Here is a 21094-nt window from a genome sequence, read left to right as displayed (position 1 = left end):
CTGATTAATACAACAAAATAGAAGAACTTCAAAAACATTATCCTGAGTTAAAGAAGCCTCACATATAATAGTGCACACTCGATAACTTTACGTGTGTGTGTGTGTGTATATATATATAGCATCTATATATCTATATCCATATAAATTCTAAAAATCAAAGAACTCTCTTATTGTTACTGAGAGCAGATAAGTAGTTGCTTGGGAAAAAGGGCTGGTGAGGAGAGGGTAAACTGCAAAGGGCACTGACATTGTGGTCACACAGGTGTATACTATTGTCAAAACTCTAACCGAAATGTGGTCTAACATGTTGCATTTTATTATATGTAAATCATGCCTCAATAATATTTGTTTTAAAAGGCATAATGTAAAATATGTATGTACACATACATACAATATAATCCTAAAAAACACTTATCTTTTTATGTGGCAGTTACTCATTAAACTTTTTTTAACCCTCTCAATTTTCTCAACCCATCAGTATAGTAATAATGGCAAGTCCAAACTTCCCTTAATTCTATTCCAAATAACAGTTCTAGTTATCTGTAATTCACCATTTAAATAGGAGTACATGATATAATAAAATAATTACCTAAATCACCCATCCCAATGAGTGATTTAGAATTGAAGAGCCATTGCCAGACAAAAGATTGTAGATTTACAATTAACATCTAAGTATGCTGTAGTATTTGTTTTTAATTTACAGTAGAATCTACCAATGATTTCCTCAAATAAGTTTCAAATTCCTAATAATGTAGAAATATATGTCATAAATACATAATATTCTTAGGTAAGATGCTATTATAGAGAAGAATTTTTAAAAATTATGGTGACCACCTTCACAATAGAAGAAACCAGGAAAAGTATAAAATATTTTTAAACTCCTCATAGACTCCTGTTTCTGTCTACAATATTCAATAATCTGTGGTCTGAATGGCTTATGAAATTGTGAGTTTCTCAACGTTTAGCCCGTACCTTAGCTGCTACCAAAAGAGAGGCGTGTCTTAACTTAGGGTTTCCTAGAATCAGAAGAAAGGAGTGGCTTGAAGGATAGAAGACGCCAATCGTCTGACAAAACATGTGGATCAGTGTATTCTGATACAGCTCAGAAATCCATGCTATGAGAATACATAGAAAGAAACTGGCATAGAGTAAAAGGAATGAGATCACAATTTTCAACGCATTTATGTGGGCCTTGGTCCTGGGTTCTCTGTGTCCTTTGTAATTGAGCTGCATTTTCTGGAGATGTTTCCGCAAGGAGAAAATTAACAGGAGAAAAGAGATGAGGGCCACAGTAAATGGTGCTAGACTGAACATAGTCATAGTGAATTTAACTGGCACTGAAAATGTTGGAAGGCCACTCATACTGAAATTCCAAATTGTGTTTCTTTCACATCGGTCCAGCCAGTCTTTAATATGTATGTTTATTTGTATCAGATTTAAAAATAAGAAGACCAAGGTTCCCAGCAGTATCATCAGAATCACTTGGTTTACTCTCCACTTCAAATAGAGAAAAGCAGGGCTAGAGAAACTTGCTATTTTGAGCAAATAAAAGATGCTGAGGATTGTAGCAAGCCAGAGACTGAAGTGATTAGAAACTACCCAGCTAAAAATCATAATTCTTAACCCTGTTCGAGACACAAATATGGCTAGATAATGCAGAGCTAAAAACCAACTTACTAATAGTTCCCAGATCAGCCCAATTCTGGAGATTGCCAAGAATGTGAGGATTTTATCAACTGAGGACAGCTGTCTTTTACTGACCCAGTCAATGCAGTTTATCAGTACTATAAATCCATTGCTCAAATTCCCAATTACGAATTCTGCAATTATTACAAGAGTGAGGATACTCAGCAGGGCACTTTCCATGTCAGAACAGAGAAAGTTCAAAGTCTAATATCGTTGCTGGTTATTCACTGATCTAAAATGCTATTCATATCCTTGAGTGGACAGTGGAGTTCTTCCTTCTCCTTTTTCTGCTCCTTCTTTCATTGTTAGCTCAATGTCAAGCGGAAATTTCTAAAGTTTGCTGATTGATCTTCACATAGCTGTACTGGTGACATCTTTTTTTCCTTCAATTTCTCTGCTGAGCCCCAGCTAAGAAATTTATGTCTTCACCATGGGCAGAAATATTTCATAGATGATTATGAAGCAAAGTTAAACTCACATTTGCATCCATGCAAATAAAGACGTATTCTCTTTCATTGTTTTGTACATTTTTGCCTTCTCTGAGTTGTGGAAAATTTGATTCAACCAGCTTGAGTTCTGAGGCACAAATATTATAAAAATCTGATTCATAGAATATGTAGCTAAATGAAGCTTTTATGGCTAATAGCATAGCCAATGAAGATTTATAAAATATGTAAAGACAGACCTATCTATTTCAAAAGAGTGCTCAGTTTCTTGTGGAGCTAAAGTTGGATTTGGTCAGTACTGTGACTGAAGAGAAACTCGTTTACAAAGCATGCATCTTTCTCATTCCCTGCCTCATCACTACTTAACAGTGCTCGCCACCATCCCTCCATAGCACCAAATGCCTTCACATTTTATCCACTTTTCCCCTCATACTTCTTTTTTGAACTTTAAAAGTGATAAAAAGTAAGTAAATTTTACAAATTCGGCAACAGCTACCAAAGAAAGCAGTACTGTATTACGTCATAACCTGCAAAACTGATAACCAAGCAAAGAAACAGAAACACTAGTTCCCCTTATCCACGGGGCATATGTCCCAAGACCCCCAGTGGATGCCTAAAATAGCGGATAGTACCAAACTCTGTATACAATGTGTATTTTTCCTGTATTTATCTACCTATGATAGAGTTTAATTTATAAATCAAGCACAGTAAAAGATTACAAAAATAATAATAAAATAGAACAATTAAAACAATATACTATAATAAAAGTTGCCAGGAGTTGTGGCTCATGCCTGTAATCCTAGCACTTTGGGAGGTTGAGGCAGGAGGACCGCTTGAGCCCAAAAGTTTGAGACCAGCCTGGGCAATATAAGGAGACCCTGTCTCTAAAATAAATAAAAATTTAAAAAATAAAAAGTAAAAAATTTGTTTAAAAATATTATGTATGTATGTAATGTATGTAAAAAATATATGTATGTATGTAATATAAAATACATAGTGTGGTGTCTCTCGCTCAAGATACCTTACTGTACTGTACACACCTATTTTTGGACTGTGGCTGACCTTGGGTAACTGAAACTGCAGATAAGGCGGGACTACTGTGTTCACTGTGAAGAGTCAAGATTCCTCACCCCATCCCACTCTTACAAAAAATACCAAAAAAAGTGAATTACCAAAATTCTGAAAACTTGGAGACTCAAGAAAGAGTATCTAATTCAAAATTAATCTAAATAAAACACTTCATTATCTTGATTATAAGGTAGTAAATAGCCATTTAGCTGGATGAATACAAAGCTATTTTTATTTAATGAACATGTAATTTGTGAATTATAAATGTTTGTATTTTATTACTCACACAATCTTTTTTGGGTGATCTACAGAGTACTAAAAAATTTACAAAGTAATTGCATCATCTTTGATGATTTGCAAGTTTCAATTATAACTTAAAATAGCTAGGTAGCTATTTTCCATTTTGTTGTTATAGTGGTATATTTGTCAAGATAGAATAGAAAATATCTCCTTTAACAGTTTGTTAGCTTTGTATATTTGTGACCTTTAAATATCTAGCTATGTGGCATGTGGTCTTCCATTTGCACTCTTGACCCAGGCCTGAAGAGATCTTTTATACTTTTTCAATTTAGGGTGATCTTCCTCTCTATCTAGAGAAAAGCATTTGGGGATGCTGGTCACAACTTGATAATACCCCAAATCGGCACAAATAGACCTGAGGGACGGTACCGTACTTGCTGGTATATGAAAAAAATACCATAGTTTTTTAGAACTTGTGACATAACACATGACAAAGACAGAGAGAATGCATAGCACGCTTCCGGTTCTGAGCTGCATTTTTCTGCTGCATTTCCATAAGAGAAAACATTTAAAAGCATGAATTTAATCAAAGAGATGTAGTCTCTAACTTCTGTAAGAGAAAGAGAATAGATGCTAGGAAACATCACAGAAAAACTTTTTCGGCAGTCTGAACTGAAAAGGAAAATGAGGCAGAGGGCAGGAAGAGGAAACAATGAAAGGTTTGAGTATGTAAAGTATTTTTTAAGTCACTGATGGATGCAGTTTGCCAATGTTGTATTAGGATATTTGCATCTATGTTTATAAGGAATATTGACATTTAATTTTCATTAAATGTATTGTGCCTATGAGAATTTGGTATTTGGTATTAAGATTTAGCTAACCTCATATCATTTGTTTAGAAATATTTCTTTTCTCTTTTTCATTTTTGCTGACTATTATTGTTACATATAACAAATATAGAACATTAAATGAAGTATAAATGCTATAGTATAAAGTGCACACTAATTTAAACACCTTCCATGTCAAGAAAGAGAACTTTGTATATTCCATAACACCTTATATTCTCCTTTCTAATCATAACCCCTATCTTCATTCCAGAAGTAACAACTATCTGCAACTCAAATCACATTATTGTTTAACTTTGTATATTTTACATTTGAATATGTATCCCTAAGCACTAGCTTGGTTTTGCCTGGTTTTGGATTGCACATGAATGGAATAATACTGTACATCATCTTTTTGAATGTAGCTATTTTTGATCAATATTATGTTTTTAAAATTAATCATGTTGCATATAGAGATAGATCATTTATTCAATTGCTGCATAGTATTAATTGAATGGCAATTCAAACTTTATCTAGTCTAGTGGAAACACAAAGTTGGCTTATTTTGAGTTTGGAGACTATGATGATGATGATGCTACGAACATTCTTTAACATGTAACTTATTGAGTACATGAGCGTACATTTCTATGATCTTGATCTGGAACTATTCTGTTGCCTATTTCTTCTGGTCTCATTTTGGCAGTTACGATTTTCTAGATATTTATCAGTTTCAATTATTTATGTTTTTATGTAATTTTGATTATAATATCATCTTATTAAATTTTTAATACCAACAGAATATATCCTTTAAATTCTTCATATTATTTGCTTTTCTTTTCATGACTTATTTTACCAGAAGTTTGCTTATTTTATTAGTCTATTCAAATGTCTTGGTTGATCTTTTCAAATGTATTATCTTTCATTAATTTCATCTCTTATATTGTTATTTAATTATTTTTACTTCCTTTGAGTATGTTTGCTGTTATTTTCCTGGTATATGTTTTCCTCTCAGAATTTTAAATCATTTCTCACAAGGTTTTACTATATTTTAATTATACTTAATGTTAAATATTTTCTAAATTTACTGTGATTTTTCTTCCACCATAGACTATTTTTAAAATGTATGTTCAAGTTTCCATTTACGTAAAATTTTCTCTGCTAAAATTTATGTTTTGCATATATGGTCAATTTTGATAAATGTTTTGTGTTTGTTGAAAATAATGTGTATCCTGAAGTTTTGGGGTGCAGTGTTTCATACATCCACTAGATCTATTTGTTAATCATATTGTTTAAATCCTATTTACCTTTTCTGAGTTTTGTCTTCTTATTCTATAATTTCTTGAGATTTAATGTTAAACTATCCTGCTGTGAGTATAGGTTTATCTATTTCTTTTAGAAGTCCTGTCAACTTTAACTTTACATATTTTGATGCCACGCTTATGAGTGCATAGAGCATTAGAATTGTAGTATCTTCATGGCAAATATAACCTCTGCTCACATGAGGTGACATTATCTATTCTAATGTTTTTTTCCTTAAAATCGATTTAGCCTCACACCTGTAATCCCAGCACTTTGGGAGGCAGAGGCTGGCGGATCATGTGGTCAGGAGATCAAGATCAGCCTGGCTAACACACGGTGAAACCCCATCTCTACTAGAAATATAAAAAATTAGCTGGGCATGGTGGCAGGCGCCTGTAGTCCCAGCTACTTGGGAGGCTGAGGTAGGAGAATGGCGTGAACCTGGGAGGCAGAGCTCACAGTGAGCCAAGATCGCACTACTGCACTCCAGCCTGGGTGACAGAAGGAGACTCTGTCTCAAAAACAACAACAACAACAACAAAACAACCTATTTAGTATATATTAAAATGATTATATCAGCTTATTTTTGTTAGTGTTTTATGGTAGATTTAGATATATATATTGTACATAGCATAGAGGTCATAAAATGGGACCTAGGGCTGTACGCTAACATTTTATTCCTTGTGAGATAAGAAATGCATTCTTGCAGGAGTCCCCTCTTCCCCCTTGAAGTTATATATTATCATGTAAATTTTTGGTCAATAAAATATTGTGGAAATGACATGTTGCTTCAGAGTGAGAGCATTTACTCACCAGTGTAAGACTGCAAATTTCTCATCGTCTTGCCTTGACACTCAAACAAGGGTCAATAAAGCATCTATCAGCCTGGATTGTTTTGTGACCACTATGAGCACAGGACATGTAACAGAAGTGAAAAACAAAAAAAAAACAACAAAAACTTCTCCTATGTGGAGTCCTTGAGATGTTGGGATCTTGTTAGTACAGAATAGACTAAGCAATCTTGGCTAGTATGAGACTGGCCTCTTGAAATGGGGTGCTGCTAAAACACAACACCTAACTTATGTGCCATTGGTTTAATACTTGATTCATTGGCAGTGAGTGGCAAGAAAAAACATTATTGTTTACTGTAAAACAAGTTAGGGAGTGGCAAAACATTTGATAGCTGTCACCTGTGGTTACATGGAAGGTAGATCACATATTTGAAAATTTTGTAACTCTAGAAGAAAATGTAATTGAATATATTAATGGTGCATTTGACAATTTTTAAAAAATTGAATTCATAAAATAATTGCCTACTGTCTAGCTAAATAGCAAACAGAGGGAGATGCTCTAAAAGAAAATGATATTTATTTGGGAGTAATATTGCAATGGGAATACATGTGCCATAGTAAATTATGTGTGTATTCAGGGACATTAAAAAAGACAAGGATTTCTAAAAGAGGAAGATTACATAATTGTTTTGAGATAATTAACCTTGGATCCAAGGATCAAGAACAAGGGTGACACCTGTTTAAGATTACATAAGGAGCTTCTGAGCAGATGTCCTTGCAGAAGTATCTTTTTGTGTAGGGTTGTAGTGGCCTTTCTGCAATGTTGTTGTTTTGTAGAGTCTTTTCTGATAGCTCTTGTTATAAGCCGTATTTACATTAAGAACACTCCCTTCACGGCCTTCTCCAGCTGCGTTTGTCAGAGTTTTAACACAAGTGACTTCATTTTGATTCTGACAATTTTACACTACTTTTCAAGCAGGAAAAAAAATATCAGAAAGAAGAGTCTAGAAACTTGAGATTGTGCAGAGCTGGAAGAGGCAATTGCTTCTCAACACTGAATAGTATTTGAGTTTCTAAGCCTGGTTAAAACTCAGCCTTGGCTGGCTGCGGTGGCTCACACCTGTAATCCCAGCACTTTGGGAGCCCGAGGCGGGTGGATCACGAGGTCAGGAGATCGAGACCATCCTGGCTAACATGGTGAAACCCCATCTCTACTAAAAATACAAAAAATTAGCCGGGCATGGTGGCGGGCACCTGTTGTCTCAGTTACTCAGGAGGCTGAGGCAGGAGAATGGTGTGAACCTGGGAGGCAGAGCTTGCAGTGAGCCGAGATCACGCCACTACACTCCAGCCTGGGCAACAGAACGAGACTCCATCTCAAAAAACAAAAAAGAAACAAACAAACAGAAAACAAAAAAACTCAGTCTTTAGACCAGGATTATCTCAAGGGTATGGTTGTTACATCCACGTTAAAAATTCTGACTGGATTATATTTACAGACAAAGGTTCAACTGGCAGTTACTGTTCTTTTAGTTTGACAAGGTAATATCAAGGCAGAGTGATTAAATATCCGGTTTCCCGAATAAAGCCTTACAGTGCTCAAAGTATCTGATTTTAAGTACAGAGAGAAAAGCAGAGGGGTGAAAAAGCAACAAAATACAGCAAATATAAGCAGCAGCAGACCAGACAAAAACTGTGACTTGTTTGTTTGTATGTAAAGCTGACACGAATTAAGTAGACTAAAAAATTGAGTTTTTAAAAAAATCATGCTTCTGAAAGAAATGCCAACCAAAACTAGGTCACATGTGTCAAAGTAAATTGAAATGGAGGCCAGGCCTGAAGAATCCCTAGGCAGACAAAGCCAGTTAGGCCTCATATGGCCTTAAAACTGATTGATTTACAAAGGTAAGCAGAAATTAACTTGAGCTATTTTTTATAAATGCCTATAGTAAAGAAAAACAGAGCTTAAACTCAACCAATCAAAGACAGTGAACAGGATAGCCAAACACTTGATTGATTAGCTATTAAGGTACCTTATTGGGTCTATCCTGTCTTTGCTTTTCTTCTGCATCTGTCCTATAAAAGCATCCCCATTGCATTCCCTCAGTAGAGCTCTGGAACCACCTCATTTTGGAGCTTTCCAATTTTGAACCATCATTTGCAAATAAACTTTTAAAAAAACTTTAGTGTGCCTTAGTTTACCTTATTAACACATGTTGAGCTAAAACCCTCTATTAGTCTATTCTCGTGTTACTAATAAAGACATACCCAAGACTAAGTAATTTATAAAAGAAAGAGGTTTAATGGACTCACAGTTCTACGTGGTTGAGGAGGCCTCACAATCATGGCGGAAGACAAAGAAAGAGCAAAGGGACATCTTACATGGCGGCAGACAAGAGAGTGTGTGCAGGGCAACTCCCCTTTATAAAACCATCAGATCTCATGAGACTTACTTATTCATTATCATGGGAAAGAACCACCCACATGATTCAATTGCCTCCCACTGGGTCCCTCTCCATGACATATGGGAATTATGGGAACCACAATTTAAGATGAGATTTGGATGGGGACACAGACAAACCATATCAAACCCTATTCCAGAGACATAGTTTAACATGTTATGAAGACAAATGGGAGCTCACAGACAATATGAGAATCTGTTGAAGATTATGCTTTTTTTCCTAGTTCTAAAATTACATCTTTTTCAATGAGACTTACATTCTTCCCCCAACTCAGAACATTTCCCTGTCTTTAAGGGAGACCTGCCACAGATAGAGAACCATAAAAAATAACAGTAACAACCACTTAAACTCTCATGTGAGCTGTGAAAAGAGTTAGTGGAAGGAATGGGCTCTCACCAAGACAGTGAAAAATAGAGGTAGGTGGTAAACAAATATGTGAAAGGACCATTCGGAAACCCAAGCAAGTTATCATTCTCCCCATTTTACTGGTGTTATAAAGACCTGAAAAGAACTCCCACAGAAATAGATTGTGTTATCATCAACAAATATATTTGAGTTGGGCATGGTGGCTCACACCTATAATCCCAGCATTTGGGAGGCCAAAGTGGGAGGATATCTTGAGCCCAGGAGTTTGAGACCAGCCTAAACAACATAGAGAGTCCACCTCTCTAATAAATAAGATAAAATAAATTAAAATAAAATAGCTGAGCATGGTGGTGCACACCTGTAGTCCCAGCTACTTAGAAGGCTGAGGTGGAAGGATTGCTTGAGCCCAACAAGTTGCAGTGAGCCATGCTTATGCCAGTAGCTTTAGCCTGGGTGACAGAGTGAGACTCATATATATGTATACATTTACATATATGTATGCATGGGTGAGACTCATATATACAGATATGTATATATTTGTACATATGAGATAAGCTGGTGAGAATGAGGTCATTGAAGCAGATATCCTGTTCCTTGCCAATTAAGTCAGTGATTAATTCCACAGTTAATGCCACCATGGAAATGTCCTCCTCTATACCTGTTTTCTCTTCAGAGAGAAAAATTCCTAATTTTATAATAATTTCTTATTTTCAACTAAGGGATTAATATAATAATTAAGGGATTAATATTTAATATTTATTGTTTCAGTACTTCTCTCTTGCTATGTCCATTAATTCCATTGCTCATTGTTAATTTGTTGTTAATTACATTAAAATTGGTTCTTCTGTAGGATCAGGTCATATTGATCTTTATGAAATCAGAGTAATCATTATTCAAATGATTCAACTGGCAATTTTCATACTAACAAGTATTTTCTTTCTTTTATAAGAGCCACAGGTGATAACTTTCCATATTCAAAAGAGTGCCAAATGAAGTCTAGTGTTCTCAGATGCAATTATGGACAGTTTTCCTATCACTGTTTTCACTTTTTGCTTCATCCTAAACTGCAATTTATGAACACATTACAGTCCCCAACTAGGAGACTAACAGGTCACTGAAGAATGGTATTGGCAGGAGATTCTTGAATTCAGTAGCAGGAATGAACTCAAAACCAGTAGTAGTGAGTGAATTCTTCTTCTCTTGAGACTAAATTTGTGTTCATGGAAACGTTTTTGCAAGACTGAGTGGTTACAGCGTCAGAACGCTCCTCAGGTTTTGCCTCTTCAAACAGGTCCATTTCCCCTTTGACCTTCTGCCATGTCAAGATACAGCAGGAAAACCCTCACCAGAAGCTGAGCAGATATCAGTGCCATGCTTTTTGAACTTTCCAGCCTGTGGAAACATTAGGTCTTTATAAATTGTCCCGCTTCAATACTATGCAGCCTTAAAAATTACCAAGAACATGTCCTTTGCAGGGACATGGATAAAGCTGGAAGTCATTATCCTCAGCAAACGAATACAGGAACAAACCTGCACATCCTGCACATGTACCCCAGAACTTAATAAATAAATAAATGATATGTTTTTGAAATATCCACATGATCAAAAATGCAAAAAAATTAAATTATCTAACTTCAGGCATTCTTTTATAGTAACAAAAAATGGACTAAGATAAAACTCTCTAGTGAAATCTCCAATTATTTGTAAGATGAAGTCGTAGAAACAGGTGAAGTCCAAAAAGCAGGTTATAATCTATATAAACATTTAAGACTTTTATTAATATTGACAAAGGCCCCTATAAAATGCATACACCAATATAAGCTCTCACTAGCATTAAGTGAGACTGCTTATAACTTATAATGCACACATAATTCTATGTAACAATTTACAAAAGCAAAATATGGCCAATTTGAAATGCAAAATAGAGCACTTGTTATTCATTTTACCATGGTACTATACTAAACTTATATTTTTGTTTAAACGTGAGGCTGAATTTTTTATATATGCTAGTCTGGTTTTAAAAATTATTTCTATCTTTTTTATAAAATAGTAAAGGTATTAAATTTTTTTCTATGGTATTATTGCAAATAGATTTTAAAGTTTTTAATCTATTATTTACCCTTTTATATTTATTTTCTTGAGGCATTCAGAAATTCTTCCAGTCATGCTATTAAATGCATTCATTTTAAATGTACTGTGGCTTTAATATCATGTTTAAACATGTCTTCCCAACTTTCAAGATTATAGAACAATTCGTGATATTTTCTCTGTTTGATTATGTTTTACTTTTTCAATTCTGTATTTTACCCTTTTATTTACTTTGGGAGAAGAAGTATGTTACACATTTGTCTTCTTTCAAATTGCAATATTGTTGTTACAATACTAATTATTGCAGCATTAATTTTTCTTCACATATTTAAGATGGAAAAATCTATCTCACACAATATATTTGTAAACCGAAAAAGATATTTATAAACTCTAGAATTTTTGTTGCACTGGTGTTTCCTCATTCTTTCATGATGTCATGCTATGCCACTCCTTAAAGAGAAGCATTGGAGGACATGATAGGTGAGACGGTAGACACGTAACTAATTATTTGTTGGACACCTAACTTAGGATGGACAGATTATATTATTTTTATCAGCAAATGTAAACTCATCAGTCTTTTCCTTAATGACATGTGCTTCCTCAAATTAAAGCCAGTAGAGTCTTATTTTGATTTTCTTGTAAAAGTTTTAAAGAATTGTTTTCAAATCTAAAGTGATAATACATCTAATGTAGTTTTTCCGTTTGTTGTGTATTAGAAATGTAATTTTGTCCCAATATTAAATGACAGAGTTCTCAATATCATTAGTTGAACAGTCTCCTTTTTTTTTCTTGTTTCTAATCCCAAATCTATCACATACGGAGGTTCCTACATGATAAGAATAAACAACCTGGTCTCCCCAGACTTGTCTTTAGTTTGATCCACTGACCTATTATTTATTATATACATTTATTGAGACAGGGTCTTGCTTTGTCTCAAAAGATATTTAAAAATTATTTTTTTAATTTTTTGTTTTTTTTCCCGACAGGGTCTTTCTCTGTTGCCCAGGCTGGAGTGGCTCAATCAAGACTCACTTCAATCTTGACCTCCTGGGCTCAAACAATTCTCCTGTTTCATTATCTGATGTATCTAGGACTGCAGTTGCATGCCATTATGCCCAGCTATTTTTTTGATGCTTTTAGAGACAAAGTCCACTGTGTTGCTCAAGCAGGTCTTGAATACCTTAACTCAAGTGATCTTTCCATCTCAGCCTTCCAACATGCTGGGATTACAAGTATGAGCCACTAAATAAATACTTTAAATAAATCTTGCTATCTGCTGGATACTCTATCTTAATTTTCTTTTTCAAGAATTGTCTGATTTATTTTTGAATACTGAATTTAATTCATGTGTAATTTAGGACTATTCTGTCAACATGAAAATAAATTTCTTTAAGATTCTGGTTAGAATTGTATTGAATATGTGAATTAATTTGAGCATAATCAAAGTCTTAGAAAATTCATTTTTGCATATCTATCTATATAGTTCAAATCCTTCACTAAAGTATTATAGTTATGTATAATAGATCACATCATGAAACACTTTTGTGAGATTTAGTCATAATCAAAATATAGTTCTTACTTGTAATAAGAAAGGGAACTTTTAAATTCCACGTTTTAATGGACCAGTGCTGGTGAATAGGTGTAATTTTAGCCCACATATATTGATATTGTACCCTGCAAACTTGTTGAATTTGTGTTATTTTAAAAGTTTTCCTGTTGATTTTTTAATTATCTAGGTGGAATTACTACTATCAGCATATAATTTCTTTAGTTTCCATCCAAATTTCTATGTAACAATGTTTTTGTCAAAGTGTATTAGTTAAATTAGCTAACAAAATTGTCAATAAACAGGTATCTTTGTCTTAATCTTGATTAAATGAAATAGTTTTATGTTACACTAATAACTATGCTTCTGTATTTGTTTAGTAGACATACAAGTTATTAAATATTGCTTCTATTTAAACTGGGTTTGGTTATTTATCTTGATTAAGAGTTAAATTAGATCAAACATTTTTGCAACATCTGTTGAGATAATTTTATGTAAATTCAAATTATTTACTTTCTAGTTTCAAATCATCTTCACAGTCTTAGAACGAATCTTTCATTTGTAATATATTTTAAGTACATATTATGAGACTTATTTACTTTTACGCTTTTTTTTAGCAGTTTTGCACCTGTATCTAATCGCCTACCTTCTCTTTATTTGCTGTGCTGTACTGTTTTTGCTCATGTTGAGGATAATTTTTTAACTTCTTAAAAGAAATGAGAATAAAACATTTAGGTTCACTGAAGCAGTTTGGAGAAGGTAAAAATTATGACATTTTTAAACTTAGTAAAAGTTTTTTATAAATCCATCTGAATTTGATATCTTGTGTATATTTTGATAGTCCATTCAAAATCTTTGAAATTGTTGATTCATTAAAGTTTTTTACTACTACTATAAATTTTTGTTGACCTGTGCTTTTTAAAAACTTGGCAATTTCAATTGAGTTTTTAAATTTTGGAATAAAATTATTTAGAACATTGATTATATAAAGCTCTGCTATTTAGTATTTTCTACATTTCATCAACTTTTCTGCTTCTTGTATTTCTTGATCGATACTATCAGACTTTTGTATTTCCTAATCTTTAAAAGATTTTGGTTGTGCTACCATTGTCTGTTATATTTTGGTTTTCTATTTATTCATTCATTCATTTATTTATTTTCTACTTTTATTTTGGTTGATGTTCAAAAGCATAATTACTGCCCTCCAGACATATTCTAACTTTTCCTTCTGCTGAGTCTATGACTTGGAGAAATTTACTTAACCTTTCTATCCTTTGGTTTTTTGTTTGTTTGTTTAGATTTTGAGACAAGGTCTCACGCTGTCATCCAGGGACTGGAGTGCAGTGGTGGAATCTTGGCTCACTGTAGCCTTGTCCTCACAGGCTCAAGTGATCTTCCCATCTCAGCCTCCCTAGTAGCTGAGACTACAAAGGTGCACCACCATACCCGGCTAATTTTTGTATTGTTTGTAGAGGGTGGGGGGTGGAGGCAGGTCTCACCATATTGCCCAGGCTTGTCTTAAACTCTTGAACTCAAGCATCCACCTTCTTGATCTCCCAGCATTCTGGGATTACAGGCAGGTGCCACCGGACTCTTCCATGCCTCTGATTCTTCGTAAACCAAAGGGAATGAGACTGTTTTTAGGAATAAACATAAAATAAGTAGCACACATAAACCACCTAGAACAGTACCATATACTAAGTAAGCACAAGGTACTTATTAGCTCCTTCTTAACTGCTTCACCTTTCTTTGGATTTTTCTGTTCATTTTCCTTAACTCAAGGTGACTATGTGCCTCATTCATCTAGAAAACTTTTTTTATAATACTTGTACTAATGGATATGAATTCTTAGCTTTAGTTGGTTTTCTCATTTTGATTGTGAAAAGCTTTTTCATTTCTGAGTTCTAAATATTTATCTTTTATGTAGAAATGTTTATCTTTTTCTTAGATATAGAGAATAGCTAAATTTTCAAACTTTTTTTTATTGATTTAACATTTCAGTACCTTTATGCATAATATTTATTCCATGGAGTCTGTTCTTTGTTACAGTGTACACAGTTTAGATGTATAAATGTTTCGTGTGTATTTGAATGTTTGTGTCCAGATTTCTGTCAAGTACAGATTTCTACATAAAAGTATTGAATTAATTTTTGCTAATTTAATTCTTAAAATATTCCATATCATTCTTACTTCTGCTTGATATGGCAGTTTATGAAGTGTGTCTTACATTCTTATTATTTGTGGATTCTTAGTTTCTGCTTGTGAGGTTTTTGCTTTGGCTTTATCTATTTATGTAATGCATTGTTAGGATGTCCAAATTCATGATTATTGCATCTTTTCCATGATTTTTTTTTTTTTTTGAGACGGAAGTTTCACTCTTGTTGCCCAGGTTGGAGTGCAAAGGTATGACTTGGCTTAGTGCCACCTCCATCTCCCAGGTTCAAGTAATTCTCCTGCCTCAGTCTCCCAAGTAGTTGGGATTACAGGCGCACACCACCACGCCCAGCTAATTTTTTTATATTTTTAGTAGAGATGGGGGTTTCACCCATTAGCCAGGCTGGTCTTGAACTCCCAACCTCAGGTGATCTGCCCGCCTCGACCTCCCAAAGTGCTGGAATTACAGGTGTGAGCCAACACACCCAGCCTTCAGTGAATTGTTTTATTCTTACTACTCTGTAATCACCTGTCTTTAACTGTTACTGCTGTTTACTGTTAATTTGTCTGATCTTTTTGTTTGGGTAGCATGTGATTATTAGTTATAATTCAGTTAGATATGACAAATATAAACAAGTATTTGAATATAAGCATGTGGAAGAGTATCTATCTTTCACATAACTAAAAAGTACATGGGAAAGCTTTTGTGGCACAAATTTTCCAAGGGAATAGAGTGATTCTATCACTGACAAATGATAGGATAATAGATATGATAATAGATATTAGGCATAAGTACCAGTCACTGTGCTCATTAGTACATGGTAGATTCTATCCATTTATTTTCTGTCACTGTGGTTTTCTGCTTTAGCTATGCTTCTTAAAAGCAGAACATAGTCGTGTTTTGTTTTCTTATTTATTCTCTGTCCTTTGATAGATCAAGTACATTTATTTAAATTCATGGAAATTTCTGATAACATTGAACTTGCTTTTACTGTCTTATTAAAATTTTGCTAGTTATCACTCTCTTTTTTTCTCTCTTTTTTTGCTTTGAGATTGAATTGATAAGTTCTTTTTATTCATTTCTCCATCTATTCTCTGTTTCTATTTTTATATTACAAATTGTCCCCCAAAATTACTGGCTTAAAACAGCAGTTTATTATTTTTTTCCTCATGATTCTATGTATTGCCTGGGCTTGTTGGGTAGTCTCTCATTGTGGTATTTCATGTAGTTTCCATCAGATGAGGGATGGGACCATGGTCATCCAAAGGCTCAAATGGGATGAACATCTACAATGGTCCAACTCAATGGCTGACAGCTGATGTAGGTTTTCAGTGAGATGCTTAATGGGAGCTGTCCATCAAGAGACCTACAACGGCCCCTCTCTGTGGCTTGGGCTTCCAGCAGTATGATGGCTGAGTTCCACGGGTGAATATTCCAGAGGCAGGAATGCTGCCAGTATCAGAACAGTGGACCTGGAAACAAATTGCATGCCATATGATCAACACAGAGCCATCCAAATTTGAAGGGAGAGGAAACAGACCTCTTTTTTGATAGAAGTGTCCAAAAATTGTGGCCATTTTAAAACCATTGTATTATCTATAATTTTCAGAAAATACCTTATTTTTTCTATTTAATTTACCTAAACATGATAAGATGTAAACTTTTTTAAGGCAAAATTTAATGTCTCCATTCTGTTTCTTTCAGTCATGACTAACTCAGTATACCATTGTACTTGATTATCCCACATATTTTTAAATATTTCACTGTAAGAGTTCACGAACGGGGAAAGAAACACGAAAAGCAGCTCAACAGTCAAAGACAGCTTTATTTTGGAGAATAAACTTGAGAGGGGTTTCTGGCCAATTTTGGTCAGCAGTATTCTCTTACAGACTAAGAGCATTTAAGGATTCATAGTGAGAGAACTTATTACAGGCTTGGAATGTTTCTGTGTCGGGGAGAAGTTTATTGTGGGAATGAAATGTCTCTGGTTGGAGGGGAGGTTATATTGGCACTGACATCTCTCTGGCAGGAAGGGAGGATATCATGGGGATGGCATGTCTCTGGTCGGGAAGGGTTTATCTTATGGTTGGAATGTTTCTGGTCAGAGATGTCATTTGTGGTTTATTATGCTCATGCTGACCTTAGCCATTAGGTTGATTCACTTTGGATTTAGGTGGTTTTTGATCAAGGTGAACTTTAAAATGGCGGTGCTTGTCCAAGATGGCGATACTCCCACTCTGTCAATCCAGGCTCTGTAGTTATTAGAAAGATGAGGGGTGATGTGTTCTTGCTGGCTCTTTCCTGCTGATGAGGGGACCGAGAGTTTTCTGGTCTTGCATTGACTGTAGTATTAACACTGTATGTAGATGTTTTGGGGTAGTTTTCTGGGAAATGGCCATAATCCTGTCAGTTAAAAATCTTTGAAGTAGGTTAATTAGGCAGGGTAAGAACATTAGTCCTAGGCATATTATGAGGAGAGGGCCCAGGAATGGGATGACCCATGGTGTGATTTTGTTCCCAAACCAAGAATCTATTGGGTTGTTTTGGTATTCCCTTAATTTTTTAGCCCTTTCTTTAAGTTTTTCAGCAGTGTCTCTTACTAGGTCTGATTGGTTGAGCTAGAAGCGACATTCCTTACCTAAGGAGAAGACGAGGCACATGTTTGGAAAGATCCATGTGTTAGTTTCTATTAGTAACCATTGTTAAAAGACAAATCATAGTAGGACTGGTTTACTTTATTATACTTGGTTTAATTATTTGTATACAGTGCAGTAAGAATAATTATTTGTTACATAGGCCTTTTAAATTTGATTTGTTGGAACTTTGTTCCATAGAAGGAATCTGAGATAAGACCTTTTTTAAAGCCCAGCCCAGCCATGGATTTGTACCATCAAATACCTATGAGTTGGGTGAATTCCTCTCTTGTTGAGGTTCCAAGATAACTTGGGGTTCCTGGCCTGTCAGAAAGTGACATTCTTTACTTACCACAGGTCGGAAACCCTGTACAGGGACTGTATACACAAAATATGAGGCCAGTTTCCAAGGGCTTTGTTGCCTTTTTAAGTCAAGTTTGATTCCTGAAAGGTAAGCATATGATTCCAGTCAAAGCCTTGGTAAAAATAACCAGTTTTTCCAATTGTGTCCTGTTACAAAAGCAAACAGATTCTTATTGCACTTATGCAAATAACTATATTGCCACAACTTCAAAATGTCAAAAATATTGCTCCTGTCTCCTATTAGTTCAGTTCATGAAGTTAATTCCTGTCCTGCTTGATATTAATGAACATTTTTAGCTCTTCAAGAGTCCTGAACGTTTTTCCTCTATTCTGATGTCACAATCTCTAAAGTTATCAGAAACCTGCACTCAAGAGTACCTGTTAGAGTTTTATAGCTGATTATAAAAGCACCTTCTAAAGAGAACCAAAACAAGACAACAATTATTTGTGGATGACCAAAAGTTTTATGGTAACCATTGTTAAAGTCACAATTGACAAAGATATCTGTTACCTTCATGGCACACAATAATTTTATCATAACAATTGTAATTATTACTGATAATGTACATGAAGATATATCAGAATTATGAGATTCTCCCATAACTTTGGAACACATACCAATAACATATTTATACAAATGTAGCCCAAGGAAAGCCAAACACCATTTTATATTTGACAACACTTCCTGTATAATTTTATACCAATAAGCCAAATTTTACCTTTATATTAGTGTGCTATTAATGTAAAACTCACTTTATTTTTTTAAGGTGGAGTCTCGCACTGTGGCCCAGGCTGGAGTGCAGTGGCACGATTTCAGCTCACTGCAAGCTCCGCCTCATGGGTTCACACCATTCTCCTGCCTCAGCCTCCTGAGTAGCTGGGACTACAGGCACCCACCACCATGCCTGGCTAATTTTTTGTATTAATACAATCTTGTAGATACATTTAACCAATTTTAATTTTTGACCATAAGGTAAGATTTTTATAGACCTTTTTAAACCCTTTATAATTTTTGTTAAAAAGCAAGTTAGTTCTTTAAGAGAAACGCATTGTGTTTTACTTTAATGCTCAGTTTACAGAAAAATTGGATGATACCCCTTCAACTTTAGCTGATATGTGTACACACAGAATTTCCTTTACAAATAACTTTCCAAAACTTGCTTAAACCTTCAAAACAATTCTTTAACCTTTTAATCTAGGTAAAAATCCACATTCTCATGCCTCCTTATAATCTTTTTACCAAAAGTATATGCAAACTGTTTTTTCAATAGTCTTAAATACATGTTACACTGTTAACTTTCAGCAACCTTTACTTTTGTTGGTGAGTTTGGGATTTTAATTATGTACTAGGTATAGAACCTAGAACCCAGACAGAAGTTCAGACAAGGTCTGACTTATTCCAGTGTTTCACTCCATGTGTCTTAGGTCTCACCTGGCTGCAAAGCAGGCCATTTGTACAGCTAAGAGTTAGAGTGGCATTTTATAAAGCATTCAGGAGGCCTACTCACTTTTAAATTGTACAACATTTCTTGCATAAATTCCCTTTTATAACATTTTTCACAACTTTCACAATCTCTAATAGGCCTCAACTTTCTAACTTGTTGTAAACATTTCTTTCTTTAAACAACCAGTTAATTTACTTTAGGATGAGAATTTATCGTATAAGATTCATTTTTATATGAACCTTCTTTCCTTTAATATCAAAGATTATAACAGTGCTTTCCCAGAACAAACTTCCTTTATGTCTGTGGACTAGACTGCCTAAGGCCACAAGATTAGAAGTTAGGGTATTTCACTAAATAGTTCAAGATGTAGCTATCTTTATTAAACCAATATTAATGTTTCATTTATTAAAAAATTACATAAGCAAAGATTATTCTGTTTGGACTGAGTTATAGTTTTGTACCCTCTATGCCAAATTTTGACACCTTATAGTATTTGGCAGAGACAAGTATGAAATTGCTTGATGAATACATGCAAACAAAAATGTATGCTGACACCTCTTAAGACATGTTTAATCATGCCGTACCAGTAAGTTTTAAAGATTTACGTAACGTGGACTGAAAAATCCCACAGCTTTTACTTTTCCCTTAAAAATATTTGATTCAAGGGCTTATTTTTCTTAGGCCAATTAATTAGAGCTTTTTAAATAGACATTGCACGCATAACACGTATATATCCACACACACAACCGGAATAAGATCCAGTAGTTACAAGATTTTTTTATTTTCTAATTTTCCAATTGGATTATTGGCCTTTGGGTGAGGCCTTTTAAGAAGAGGGCTAGGAAGACAATTTCCAGGGCCTAATAAACAAGCATAGCTGAAAGACAAAGACAAATTTTGAGAGGCACTTGTTCACCTCTAATTCCAGGACTTCCAAAAGGAAAACAGAGATTTTTCCCAAAACAGGATTTGTGGGGCCTCTTCTGTTTTCCCAAGGAGTCCCAGGACACCAGAAGTCATTTTAGGGTCTTTCATACATGCGCCAAGAGTGGCAAGACAGAATGGAGAAAAGTAATTCAGTTGACTTGGAAAAAACCTTTTCCAGGAAAACAAGATGTATGAAGAGAAAAACACAAAGGCCTTTTGAATATATTCATAGCTCGGATGTCCATTTTAATTAAGCCGAGCACTCTTTTTCATCAGGGGTGAGAGTGGAGGTTAGAATTATCTAAATATCACGCCAACTTAAAGGATTGGTTTATATTCAGGAATTCCCTGTGATAATGACAGGGATTTTCAGAGAAAGATCCCAGATGTTGTTCGATCTGTGAAAAATCAGACATGGAGGAAGGGACGTGAACACGAGCAATGCCTTCAAACCCAGCCACTTTCTGGAGAGGGAGAATGATAGACGTTGCTTGACTGGTTGGAGTGGTTTTTGTATGGGTAACAGGTGGAGAAGGAGGAGGAGCAGGGTTTGGGGCTGAAGACTTGGGGGCAGGAGGTGCCACAGGGGTGGAGGCGTCCAACGGGTGAGGAGCAAATGCAGGAAGATGAGAATATAGTGGGAGTTCATCTGTAGGGTCAAAAGGGGTTTTAGAAGAAGGGGTTTTGAAGGAAGGAGCTTCAGAGGAAGGGGAAATCCAGGGAGGGTTTTCATTAAGAAGAAGGATTTCATGAGG

The 21094-nt window shown here is 34.8% G+C and overlaps 1 protein-coding gene across 1 annotated transcript; it reads right to left on the bottom strand.

The window, feature by feature from the left end:
* Positions 1–490: 490 nt before the first annotated feature.
* Positions 491–2125, bottom strand: TAS2R13 (taste 2 receptor member 13). The gene has a single exon (XM_007967655.3). The coding sequence runs from the start codon at positions 1864–1866 to the stop codon at positions 955–957; it is 912 nt and encodes a 303-aa protein (XP_007965846.1). The 5' UTR covers positions 1867–2125; the 3' UTR covers positions 491–954.
* Between the last annotated feature and the right edge of the window lie 18969 nt (positions 2126–21094).

Source organism: Chlorocebus sabaeus, chromosome 11 (genome assembly GCF_047675955.1).
Source record: "Chlorocebus sabaeus isolate Y175 chromosome 11, mChlSab1.0.hap1, whole genome shotgun sequence".
NCBI lineage: Eukaryota > Metazoa > Chordata > Mammalia > Primates > Cercopithecidae > Chlorocebus > Chlorocebus sabaeus.
The sequence above is the reverse complement of the archived record's forward strand: the minus strand, read 5'-3'. Positions and strand labels throughout refer to the sequence as shown.